The 13677-nt window shown below is 38.9% G+C and overlaps 1 protein-coding gene and 1 long non-coding RNA gene across 9 annotated transcripts in view; one reads left to right on the top strand and one right to left on the bottom strand.

The window, feature by feature from the left end:
* Positions 1-13677, top strand: part of PIEZO2 (piezo type mechanosensitive ion channel component 2) — a 215677-nt gene that overhangs the window by 185264 nt on the left and 16736 nt on the right. For 2 of the 8 annotated variants that reach the window (XM_081014067.1, XM_081014062.1), the window contains 10 exons: positions 890-988; positions 3163-3274; positions 5462-5527; positions 6017-6183; positions 7690-7844; positions 9497-9667; positions 10284-10703; positions 11936-12194; positions 12308-12490; positions 13165-13414. In XM_081014067.1, coding sequence (XP_080870193.1) covers positions 890-988; positions 3163-3274; positions 5462-5527; positions 6017-6183; positions 7690-7844; positions 9497-9667; positions 10284-10703; positions 11936-12194; positions 12308-12490; positions 13165-13414 — 1882 coding nt within the window. Of the gene's footprint in view, positions 1-889; positions 989-3162; positions 3275-5461; positions 5549-6016; positions 6184-7689; positions 7845-9496; positions 9668-10283; positions 10704-11935; positions 12195-12307; positions 12491-13164; positions 13415-13677 lie in introns of all 8 variants that reach the window. The other 6 variants (XM_081014063.1, XM_081014061.1, XM_081014068.1 and 3 more) reach the window with 4 other exon arrangements.
* On the bottom strand, positions 997-5446 carry LOC308481692. The gene is made up of 3 exons (XR_013988814.1): positions 4803-5446; positions 3128-3413; positions 997-1596 (listed from the first exon to the last, which is right to left on the bottom strand). It is a non-coding gene; the product is annotated as an uncharacterized lncRNA (long non-coding RNA).

Raw genomic sequence — 13677 nt, 5'->3', positions numbered from 1 at the left:
TTCCACATGAACTTCAGAGACTAGATAGTGGCTGGTTTATATGCCATGGTAAGCCAAACTGTAGCTTACCAGGCGTATGTGAACATGTTGGCTCCCAGAGAGACGCTTGCACCCATGTTACTCCTCCCCAGTCCTTTTAGCTCGGCACAGAAATGTTTGACTTACTGTGTCATCAAACTCAGGATTGTATTTAAGCTCTCTCCTTCACCATGGTCTGTAGCCCAATTTTTTTTTTAACTTAGCTGTCATGCTACACCAAATTAAAAAGACAGAGAGGTTTGCACTGAGACCTAGTTTGGCCCCGTGTCATTTGTGAACAAGGTCAATGTATTCTTTGTTCTACCATAGATGTCAATCTGGTTGTTTATGTGTTGCAAGTAAGTTCTGTATTTGGAATCTAAAAATTGTGTCAAGATTTTCTGTTTATGTTAATCTTTCCTGGTGTCTTCTGTTCAGGAATCGTCGATTTTAGTCCTTGCATCAGTGTTTTGTAGCATATACGTTTGTGGTGAAAGACATCAATTGATAATCCAAGCAGCAAAATTATTATAAAAATGTTTTTGGTGGCATAAGTATTATGTTTTCATAAGAACAGCAGTAGGGGTAGGGATGGGAATCTGTAATTACTACTGTCTGTCATGTACTAAAAAATAACTTTCACTTAGAATGTGTTCTTCTAATAAACATGACTAATTAGTATTTTTACATGTGTAGTTAATAACTTTTATACTAATATTTTATAACTAGTCCACTATTAAGTTGATTATTAACAGTTCACATTCATGAGCCCATGGTAAATTAATGTTTCTAATAGTGTCATGCAATATATTTCTTATAACAATAACAGTTATGTTTTCACTAATTTGTCTTGCTTTGTCCTTCTTTATAGAGAGCTATTGCGAAATTTGCTTCTGCCATTTTAGCCTTGCCAAAGTCTATTATTAAACTGCCCAAAACTATTCTTCAGTATTTAATCAGAGCTGCAAAGGTATTTGATGTTCCATACCATGTAGAATGTGATCTCATCCCATACTATTATGGCATAGGGTGTCCCTTTTCTGCATTTTCCCTCTTTATATGAACTTTGTGAGGACTTAATGAGAATCAAGCATTTGGCATGTATAAGATTTAAAAAACTAAATCATACAAGGAAATATAACTCATTTTAACGGTGATCCCAGAGAGAAAATGCAGACACATCTTGGCATAATCTTGGCATTTCTGCCTAAGCTGTGTTGAGAGGATTCCATGGGTTGCATGCATTTATAGGTAGTGGGTCAAATGCTGACCCTGTTTAAATTGCTGAATTGTAAAAAAAAAGAGCAGGATTTCCTCTGGCATGGTAATCTTTCTCAGAAAGCTGGTAAAACCTGAAAATATTACAGCTGAGGATGCTTATCCTTCACACTTCCTGTCCATGTGCATCATCATTCTGGTATCAGTAATCCATTAGCCTGTCTTGGGACTTCCTTTAGTAGTATTTGTGATGCTATGCATAATGTATACAGTATGTCACTTATGTGCAAGAAGCACTAAAAACATTTTGGATTCACTATAACAGTTCAAATCCAATGAGCTTGCTTGTAGGCTTTAGTGCTGAAATACAGAGCAGGAAGAAGTTAATGTACCTTAATGTTTAAATTTAACTGTTGAAAGATAAAAGTAGCATTTTAAAAAAAACATTTTCATTACTAGTTGCAACTAGTCCTCCTCAAAACTATCTACAGTAACAAAATCTCAGAATCAATTGAAGAAATTCTTGGGATTTCTGTAGCAACTGAACTGCACCAGATGCAATGAATATTGATATTCAAAATTATATTTCTCCATATTTGTTTTCACTAGAGCAATGTTTGGCAAAATTTATGAATTTTATTTATTTATTATTGGCTTTTTATTCTGCCCTCACATGAACTCTGTGAATCTCAAACTTTAGCTATTGGTTTGGATCCAAAGAATCATGAGCAGCAAAGCAGCCCTTTCTGTTTATTGAATGGTGTTTTCCTGCCTGATCTGCTTCAGTACAGCCCCTACCAGTCCCCAAAAGTCAATTACGAAGATCAGGGAACCCACAGGAATGGTGTGGGTGATGCCACAAAGGCTGCAGATAGGGGAAGAAATCATCTTGCATCATGAATCTGACTTACAAGAGCAGGTTTTCCTGATTGCAAAAGACATTTCTGGATCCAGGCGTTAATATATTTTAGTACAGCAATAACAGTTGTATTATGCATTACTTATTACCATAAACCAAGTTAGTGCCTCAAACAGAAAGGAGACAGGCACTCTCCCCACCATCTGTTAGTAACCTCCCATATTCACTGATAAAAAGCAGGTGGCTTAATGTTTTACAGATAATATCTTAATAAAGTGCCAAGGTGATTTCTGTACATCAGAAACGCGAGAAATGAATGAAATAAAACTATTTCCAATAATGGCCCATTCCAGCTTCCCTGAGACAGTTTGTGCATGCTTGTGTTGGTAGTGGTAACGCTTTGAATCTATCTGTTTCTCTCTCCCCTGCCCTTTGCATGTGGATGTTTGCTTGTTCCTTGGCTGTAGCTATTCTTTAATTAATGAAGTGCATCAATGATGCAGTGCCAACAAAACATGATTTTCATTTTGTGATGAAAATCATACAGACAAAATCACAACATCTTTTGTCTCAAACTGCTATCATACAGTGCATTTTTGTTCTTTTCAGCCATGTCTTTGGGTGTTGGGGGGAAATGCACAATATGTGACGGTATAGCATTATGAATTCTCATGTGTTCCTACTTTAAAAGATGCCATCAACCAATTTGCTAAGAGAGAGTGAAACATTTTATAAAGTCTAATGTTCTTATTGTATTGGAATACTGATTATTATTTGAGGCTAGTTGCAGGAAATGGTTCATATGTAAATCATATTTGCATTTCCAGAGTTCAGAACATAGCTTTTGTGGATTCATATGAAACTCACATGAATCCATCGTTCTGTTCAAATGTTTTAGTTTGTTTAGCAAAAAAAAAGCACAAAAAATCTCAAACTTTCATTGAAATGTTTGGATAGCAATTAAGAATGTTTGCTTAAACTCACAAACCTACATTTTTTCATCAAATATATATTGCATTCCTATTTACTTACTGAGGAGCTTGGAATAAATTGGTTTTTCCCTCCAGTTTGTTTATCAGGCCTGGATTACTGATCCTAAAACTGCCCTCCGACAGAGGCGCAAAGAGAAAAAAAAGTTTGGGAAAGAAAGGAGACAAAGACGGAAAGGATCTGGGGAAGGTACGTATGCGTCTGTAATTTTGTCAGTTATTTCTTGTAAACACAAATCTTTACTCTGTTCATTGGGTGAAGGGACCACAGCTCAGTGATTCAGCTACATGCCTTGCATGGGGAAGGTCCCAGGTAAATTCCATAACATCTGCAGTCACACAAAAAACAGGTAGTGGGTAATGGAAAAGACCTCTATCTGAGTAGCCATATTAACACAACAATTACCCTTTCATGTGTGGCAGGAGAAAGGAGATAGAGATTTATTTTTACCTAGTTCCTCCTTGCTGGCTTACTACTATAGGCAGCTATAATAGGCAAAACATTGGTCCAGTTCAGACGCAACCATTTCAGTTCATCAAACCTTGCTTGCTTGGACCAGGAACAAGGTGTTTGCTTGCATACTCTCTCTTCCCTTAACTCAGTACCTCCTAATTTGTTGAACCATAGTTTTACCTGAAGTCCAAACAAAAAATCTGTTGTTCGAGTTACTGCTACAAACGAGGACATCAAAGTGGAGATATTAGGGATGAGATGTACCTCACATGACCCTTCAATGCGAGCTCTGCATGAGGGTGCCCATATCCAGAAAGGACTTCTCCCCCTGCACCAATGGGGTCTTAAAGGTGCTTGATGACCATTTCTAAAGACCACAGAGACTGTTGCTAATGCCAGCCTCTTAGGTAGCCCCAGTCAAATACTCCCACAACAGCTACTATGGGCAATCTGCCCTCTGAACTCCGAAGCCGCTCTGGTTGCACTTCTGGCTGCTTGGACAGTTTAGTCAACTTTAAAAACTTGCTTGTGTAACTTTCTTCTGGTAAGACCTTTACACAGGGCAGCTTCTCCTACTAACTCAATCACCATCTTACATTCTCTGCTCTTCACCAGGCAAGTATATTCATACTTGGCACAGACATATAAAGGCTATAAAATGAGAATTCCCTGGATGTCAATATCCAGATTTGGGGCAAGTACTCTTTTGTGAGAGAGCCCCAGCAGAGATTTAAAATCACAAAATATTCAGCAAGGTAAAGCATGGAAATATAGGCTGTTAGACCTTTAAAATATACCTTTCTAGGTGCCTTCCAAACTTCCCATCTTCCCTTAGCATAGAAAAATACCACATATTTGGTAAGCAAACAATTGTTTACTTACAAACTCTCCAAAGGTCACCTTCATTTGCTTTTCCATACAACAATCAGAAAACACAGGCAATGAAACTTGACTTAGTTACAGTGGTGAAAGTTCCTGAATTATTGATATAGGAACACAAGAAAAGCATGTTAGAAATATGTGGCTCAGCTGCAGCAACTAGCTTAGCCAGTTTAGCCTTTTCACATGCTGAGCTTCTTAGGTAAACTGAGGTACAACAATGGGCTAGATTACCTTTCTTCCAAAGTAAGGGGAAGTGACATAGCTAAGCCTAGCAGGAAAGCTTACTCTATGGCATCAACCCCTTCATGCATTAATTAATCTTAAGCATATTGGTTATATGAGGTTGGTTATCCCACAAATAACAAAGTATTAATATTAAGACCTCAGCTTTCCACTCATTTCCCCCCAGTCTTGTCCTCATACTTCCTTCATCCATTATCTCTTCAACTTCACAACCAACCGTTTTCAACTCTCTTCCTGACAGTTAACTGCCCAATGACAAGAATCTCCACGCAGAGTCTGCTGTCCCACACAAATTATGATGAATTAACCTGATCCAGGTCCCGCCTAATAAATTCCGGAAGTTACAATCTCTCTCCTTCACAGTCACCAAACAGCTACTGCTAAATGTGCTTGTAACATAGTAATAGGACAAGGCTTCAAGTCTTGACAGTTACAAAGAAATCACTGAATACTTTCTCTCCTTCAAACACAATTACTGTTGCAGGGAAAGATATAATGGAGGGTGACAGGAAAATGGGTTATTTTTAATTTGGGAAGGAGAGAGGTGGTAAAGAATAAATCCAAATGCTAGTTGGCCAAGCAATATTAAGGTGCTGAAGTCCACATCATTGTCTCAATTAAAGCAGAATAAAATCACTCATGGGCTATATCTCCAGTTAATTTGAATATAATTATTAGAGAACACTGTAGAATTTGAGGTTACTAAGCTGCAGCTTACTATATATTTCCATCATTTTTGGTTGAATAATTCAGATCTGTGAAAAACCTTTGCTCATTTCTTTAATATTGATTTGTCAGTTGGTATAGATGTGGAGTGTGAAGAAAGAGAGGAACCTGTCAAAAAGAAGTCCTCAGACGGACCCGGTAAGCAAAGATGCAAGAAAGGTATTCTTTTATTTTCTGATTAGACAGTACAAGAGTGTGTTAAATAAAGGCAAGCCAACAAATCCTATGTCTGGTGTGCTGTATAATTTCTTTACAATTATATATCAACATTCACCACTCTCCTAGCACAAGTGATACTACTAAAGCCGGAAAGACTCAGAGGTCAGCAAACAATTACACTGCCTGGTAATGAAACAGAGTAATTCTGGTTCAAATGATTGGCCAATAATTTGGCTCCTTAAACTAGAAATGCCAGAAAAAGTGCTGTCTTGTATAAGTCTACTCAAAAGAAAGTTGTAGGAAGGTCAACAGAGCTTACTTTCAGGTAATTGAATAGAGGTAGCAGTCAGAGAGTAACAATGATTCCTTAGGGGCTAGATTTTCTTCATTCGTTCAAAAATATTTGTTACTGTGATGGTTGCTTATGTACTAAATCTCTCTCTTTTTTTTCTTGTTTCCTGCCCCCAGATAACATTATCAAAAGAATATATAATATTTTGAAGTTTACCTGGGTTCTGTTTCTGGCAACAATAGACAGTTTTACAGCTTGGCTCAATTCGATTTCAAGAGAGCACATTGATATTTCCACTGTGCTAAGAATCGAGAGGTGCATGCTTACTAGAGAAATCAAAAAGGTAATAGGACATGCTCATATCATGTAGTTGATGCCATTAGGAAGGCTTGGAATTCAGGCCCACCTTGGCCAAAACTATTGTTTCTAGATACTTGTAAGGAGCCGGAGTCAGGTGTAGATCAGCAATTTAAAAAGTCCTCTATTTTAGATTGTTTGGGAACCGGTGAGAGAGCTACATCCTCTGGGTCCCTGTGGCGTTTACTAGCAAGCATAGTGTCACCGTGGGGAGTAAACAAGGAGAGGTTTCACCAACCAAAAAAGAGAGAAAAAATAGAAAGTGCTCAGTTTGTTCAATTTAAGAGCTTCTCTGTGTGGAGACTGCCAGGAGTTTCAGGAACAAAGTATAGAAGGGAGTTGGCGGTTAATAGCCAGCAGCTGGCAGCCTGCCCAGGATGCTTCACAGAACTTGCCCAAGATGTTTCTCATAGCATAGACAAGAAGGTGCTGTTAGAATCTCAGTAAGTTGGTAAGTTAAAAAGTAGAGAAGTAAAAAGGAAAAATTACTTCCCTGGGTGGCAGTCAATGCTAATTACAGTCCTGTTATCTGCGGAGCTCCGAAGCCTGCTTGCTAAGCCGTCGCCATCTTGGACCGCCTCCCAATCCAGAGCTGTCAATCAGATCAGCAATTAAAAAACCACTGGTGTCAGTGAAGTTAACTCTTTTTATTCAAGAAACCAAAACATCACAGAACTAGCGATCCCAGCCACTCTTCCCAGTAGGTCTTGCCCCAATGAGGCAGTTGTGAGGACTGAGGGTTCCCACCTCCCCACAGCTGCCTAAGTCCTCTGTTCTCCAAGGTTTTTTTCAAGCGATCAGATACTACATCTGCACACAACCCATCTCTCCTCTGCTCTTTTCATTTCTCAGTGAGTTCTGGGAGAGGGAGGGGAGGAGAAGGGGAGCAGGTCACAGGAGGAGAGGGAGACTCCCTGGATTCTTCAGCAGCCTGCCTCATCTGTCTCCTGGCCCAGCTCCTCTCCAGCCTCTGAATCAGGACTGCTCTCTGCCACAGCCTCGTCCTGCTCACCTAAACTCTGTTGCCTCTTCAGCTTCTGACACCTCCTCCTCCCAGTCTGCTCCCTCTTCTCCCTCTAACCACTCATCATTATCATCCCACCACCAGTCCCCTGGCTCAGTCTCCTTCCCTGGGGGATTCCCCAGCTGGTACCTCCCACCATTCCTCTGCATCCAGCCAGTCCTTGACAATATTTGTAGGAGCAGGTTTAGATTTTAGCAACCGTAGTTTTTCCTTATTTTCAAATGTTTTGGACGCATGATGTATATTAACAAAGACCTGCTAATTTTAGCTTATTGTTATAATTGAGGATGAAAGAAACCTTATGAATTAGCATGGTAAGGGAGAAAGAATGAAACACTTCTATGGTAGTTCTGATACTCCTCAATTTTTGATATGCTGCACAATTCGCACTAGTTTGCACCAGATAATTGCCAGATCTCAGAGATTATTGGCAGACCCTACTTCTAAATTCTATCTCTTCCTTTTTAGGGGAATGTTCCAACTCGAGAGAGTATCCATATGTATTATCAGAACCATATAATGAAACTTTCTAGGGAATCAGGATTGGATGAAATTTATGAACCTGGACAGGCTGAGAGGACAGAAAGTCTAGAATCGGCAGTATCTCGTGACAGTGAATCCAGGTATTTTGTTTAAAATAAGCAGTAATTCAACCAATGCATATAGGATGATATCCAACATTTTTCAGATGGAGGGCCAATGGATTTCCTATTCTTCTGTGCCTCCCACCCCATTCCCAAGTCTGCGCCAGACGGTCTGACCAGATTTTGGAGGTGCACAGAGATGGCATGGTGGGTAGAGAGGAGAGAAAGAAGAAGTCCTATTTTTCTAAAAGAAGTCTGACCTAGTGGGAGGCCACCCATCTTCTGTGGGTGATAATATGTTACAAGGGGAGTATAAGCAGCACCTCTGTTTGAGCTATTTGTTTTCCTAATGTTAAAGATTTATGAAAGCAGAAAAACTGTTACACATCATCCACATTTTTTTAACAGTAGACCCATTGAAATTAAGGGACCTAACTTTGTCATGTTTATTAATTTAACTGGGTCTACTCTGAGTAAAACATAGTTGACTGCCACCCCAGGGCTTTTCCAGATATCATACATATAGTAACAAGCTGCACATTGGTTTACATATTTTGAAAATAAGAAAACCTTTTATGTAAAAGTAAAAAGGCTTGCATTTTGTTTAATGAATAAAATAGACATTTGTGTACTAACCTATACAGTCTGGATTTCTCTGAAAGCGGATTGATTGATTAATAAATAACAGGTCTTGTAGATCTTGTGGGAAGAAGTTTGCCTCCTAGTTATATTAACAAAACAGCGCCAAAACAGCCATCTTTAACCAAATGGAAACTGTCTAGTCTGTCAGACAAAAGGCAGACCTTTCCTAAAGTTACAACATCCAATACCCATTGTACGCAAGAAGCATTTGAGAGTCTGACAGTGCAGTCCTAAGCAGGTTTACTCACGAGCACATTTCTCTTGAGTTAGTGATCGGATTGTCTGAAAACATTGATATTGAGCTTATGCGTATGGATTTTTTCTAATTCCCATCTCACACATTGAATCTTGACAAGAAGCATGTTCTGCTAAAGATAAGAACAATCCTCATATGTGCTGGAACATATATATGCATATATACTCCAGGTTTCCTGAAGTGGCCATTACATTAACAGTTATATACAACAATGCATATAACTGCATAAAAATATTTATACAATTACGTTGCAGAAATGCTGAACTGAATTGGTTCAGCATATAACAGTATACATATTATACATATAATATACAAATTTATTCCAATTTTCATATAATTAGCCGAGCTTCTTTAAAAATAATAGAACACAAACCAGTTAGATACGAGAAATTCCAGCAAAGCTTGGTAGGGTTGGGACCCTAAAATTCTGGGTATAAATCTGTTTCAAACTCAGTTGTTCCTCTGAGTTACTCCCTAGCAAATGAATTTAGGATTTCAACCTGAGCCGCTCCATGTGATTTTGCAGGCTGTAAACTGTAACTGTGTGACAAAATGGCTGAAAGCCCTATGCCTTCACACCATGGTTTCCCATTTAACTACTACTGATTCTGTGTGATTATCAAAACATTGTTTTGAATAAAAAACCAGTGCATACTGGTAGCTCAGAATCCCCACTCAAAACCTTGTCTATGTGTCTCTGTATACTGCATGGCTAGCCTGCATGGTTACTATTGAACCACTTCAGGATGCTGTTGGTATATAACACTGTTTTTGTAACTGTTTGCACTGCTAGCTGCTGTACTGAAGCAACCACACTGTTGTTGTCAAGGCAGTCAACCCTTGATGATTTAGATGGACCAGACCCTATTCCTAAAACAAGTGAGCGTGCGCGTCCTAGGCTTCGTAAAATGTACAGCATGGATATGTCCTCCTCATCTGCTGACAGTGGCAGTATGGTGTCAAGGTGCTTAACCCATGCATGCTTTGTTCATTCATTTACCCTGACCATTGTAAATTTTGGCACTGTGGATTTTGCCAGCACAGGTGTGTTTTGTGTGTGTTTTGTACGTATGTAGGTGTGCATGAGTACTTAATAGAAGCATATTTGTCTTGTTTAGGCTCATACCAATATTTCTAATGGGGGGGCTTTCTGTCTTTTTAGTAGCCCCCATTTGATCCTTATACTTTTGGTCTCAAGTTTCTAAATTAGATACCTATTTATTGATCCGTTCATTTTAGCTGAGAGCTTAGAATGCTGCCTTCAGCTCCTGGTTCAGATAGAATCCTGGTTAGCCTTAGCCACAGCAGTTAATATCATTGCTGGCCAAAAAATACCACACACACAAAAATCAAAAACCATAGGTAAGGCAGAAAGAGGCAATTAATTCTTAAGAGGAGAAAAGATGGGGAGGATATGACACATAACGCCATGGCCTGTTCCCAGTCTTTTAACTGTGGTTGAGTTTGTCTTCACTGGCTTAACACTGAAATTTAGCATAGAACATACCTTGAACACATCAGTGTTTTATTTGTGAAATAAGAAATTGACGAAATAATATTGTTCCCCCTGTTCTTGACAGTGAGGCTACCCAAATCACCATGCTGTATTCTCGTCAGGGGACAGCAGAAACTATTGAAGAAGTTGAAGGGGAGGAGCACGAAGAAGGAGAAGAAGAAGAAGAGGAGGAGGAGGGGGTAGATGCTGCATCGAGGCAGGAGCATGACATGGAAGTTTACTGCATAGATTCTGAAGGAGCTGCATATACTTCTGATACAGATATACCATCCTATTCTGGTTTGGATGGCATTGCTGAACCCCCTCCTTCCTACAGCAAAGCTGTGAGCTTGGAGCTTTTCCCCTTAGATAGTTCCCAAGATGGTTCCTCTGTCAAAAACCATATGATGGTGAGCCCAGATGAAAATCAGTCTGACAAACCAGAAGATTCTATACTTCCTCCTTTGACACATGAGCTTACTGCAAGCGAACTACTTCTAAACAAGTAAGAATCATAAAATAATTTCCCCACAGGCATGTAAAATAATGTGAATTCATTATGTTACAAAAATTATATTGTAAGGATGCTCAAGTTGTTTAAGTGAATTGTAGTAAATTCACTGATCACCAGATCATTCTGATTACATTAGTTTTGTGCTGCTTCATGTGATGAATTCAGTTTATGGCACTTGTACCCTGGCCTTCCTTTCAGGAGATTACAGTAGCAGGGATGTGGTATTCAGTAGTCTCTCACTGGGGCACTGGCCATGGCTAGACCTGCTTACCTTCAAAAATAGAACTATGTCATGTGCTTTCAGATGAAGAAACTTTTGATAGCATTTTCTTTACTTTTCACAAATGTAAGACAGACTGATTTGCAACAGGGTGCAATGATTTTGCATACCATGAACATTGAGCAAGAACATGAAAGGCACAGTGACGGCCACACATGTGTTTCACTATATGTGCCCATGGTGTATACCTGATGGGAAACTGTGGCTAATTCTGACATTCTATGACAAGTACACACCCCAAGAAACACAGTCAAAATAATATCTGAAGAAGTGTGCATGCACACGAAAGCTTATACCCAGAACAAACTTAGTTGGTCTCTAAGGTGCTACTGGACAATTTTTTATTTATTTTAACTGCATGAGACCAACACGGCTACCTACTTGACCCAAGAAACATATTGCATTTTAAAGGGGGAAAAAACTGATTTGAAACTCTTTATATGCAAATATTCTAACTTTGGAAAAGGCCTGGATTCTGAACCTGATTTCTCAAAATATTTGGGTGACATTCTGAAACTTATGTTACATGTGCCCACGGGTTTCTGTACCAGGAGATATTTTGTTTCCTTTGAAACACCCCACCCCACTGAGAAATAACACCTTCTTTTGAAATAAATGTGTGGTTAATGAAACTCTATGCCTGACTTTTGATAGCCTGCACTTCAGTTGCAAAGCAGGGCTCATGAGGTGTCTGGCCTTATGAAATCTCTGAGGGCCAAATACAGGGGCTCCATTGGAGGGCTGCTTTCAGCCTCCCAGGCCTGAGGTTCCTCACATCTCTAGTGTGGCTGGTAAAGAAACACATCTAAAGCTGGGTATTGGAAACTTGTTTGCATTGTTCTTTGTTAAGTAGAAATATATTATTTGTTGTTACTTACAGATTATTCTGCAGTATTTAAAATATTGGCACATCAAGTTATGTGATCTAACTTTGTCCCCACAGAATGTTTCAAGATGAGGAACTGGATGAGTCAGAAAAATTCTACTCTACTCAGCCTCGTTTTTTGCTGCTAATTTATGCTTTGTATAATACCCTTGTGGCTCGTTCAGAAATGGTGTGTTTTTTTGTAATTATCCTTAATCACATGATCTCTGCCTCCATGATTACCCTTGTGCTTCCTATTCTTATATTCCTTTGGGCCATGCTTTCCGTCCCAAGACCTAGCAAACGTTTTTGGATGACAGCTATAGTCTACACTGAGGTATGTTGATATTCTAATGATAATTTCTCATTTTTATGGAATGTTACCCAATTTTCAGTGATTAACATGAAGCTATTTTTCATCTTTCTCTTTTCTCTCTTTTTTTTGTACAGGTAACAATTGTTATAAAATATTTTTTCCAGTTTGGCTTCTTTCCTTGGAATAAGCAACTAGAACTAAACAAGGACAAGCCTTACCATCCTCCCAATATTATTGGTGTTGAGAAGAAAGAGGGTTATGTTCACTATGACCTCGTTCAACTACTTGCTTTGTTTTTTCATCGATCCATTTTAAAGGTATTTTGGAATTTAAAAATGTATTTTATTGTTTTTAAACTTAGATTTTTGTATAGAATGATGTGACTGGCAGCATGCTGACTTCCCATCATATCTGAATTGTGGTTTCCAAATTATAAATATTAAGAGTCATGGAGACACTTATTAGACTAAATGAAATGTTTTCACTGCAACATTTCATCAGATCTGAATATGATTAGTTAGCTGTCTTTATTTCTGATTTAAAGTTATAGCATGGATTGCTTATAAGCTTTTGTGAGCAAATAGCTCCACAGGAACATCTGTTTGTGCCCTTAAACCAACTTGAAAGAACTAAGACTTTAAAACTGATCTTTGTCAACCAGGGTTTGGCCCTAAAACTTGTTTGCAATGCTGTTGCATGCCTTTTCAACCATAACTAGCTCCACAAATCTTGATTAGGGGTGTGGTATTGAAGAATGCCTTAACTAAAGCCCCTCATTTTAGAAGTTAAGTAATGAACCAGCACACAAAGTTAAAATTAAGTATTTCAGTAGCTTTATTCTTTAAATATGGTGCACAAGAGGTTAGGTGACTTGAAGATAAGAATGTATACCATTAGCATGTGTATTTTACAAAGAGAAGGAATCCCAACACTAGCCAATTTTAAAATATAATATAATTTTAAATATAATTGCTTAACTTTATTTTTTTAGTGTCATGGATTGTGGGATGAAGATGATGGAGGAGACAACTGCAGCAGTAAAGGCGACTCTGATGATGAGTCAGTTGAGTCGGACAGGAGAGGTTCTGCTGGCTCTTTGACATCAGTCAATTTGGCAGCATCTGTTGAATCCATACATGTTCATTTCCCAGAGCAGCAGACTGCCATCCGTAGGAAAAGTTCAAGTAGTGGCTCACAGCTTTCTCACAGATCCAGCTTCTCCTCACACCGTTCAAAAAGAGGTATGCATTTGGTCCACGACCAAGACTCTAAAACAGAATGTGGCATTACACGTTGTACTTGCTTAGTCATTGATTTCTTGCCAATGGCAGGAAACACATTCTACTCTGAAGCAGCCACAGGGAAGATGGGAGAAGGAAACAGGGCAAGGCAAGGCAAGCAGAGAAGGCAAGTGAGGGTTCTTTAAATTAAAGGCTAGAACAAGTGAGAGAGGCTGCAGTGGGGGGAAAGCACACTGAGGCAAGAGACAAGCAGAGAGAGATGA

The sequence above is a fragment of the Podarcis pityusensis genome, assembly GCF_964106645.2.
Source record: "Podarcis pityusensis genome assembly, chromosome: 7".
Lineage (NCBI taxonomy): Eukaryota > Metazoa > Chordata > Lepidosauria > Squamata > Lacertidae > Podarcis > Podarcis pityusensis.
The sequence above is the reverse complement of the archived record's forward strand: the minus strand, read 5'-3'. Positions and strand labels throughout refer to the sequence as shown.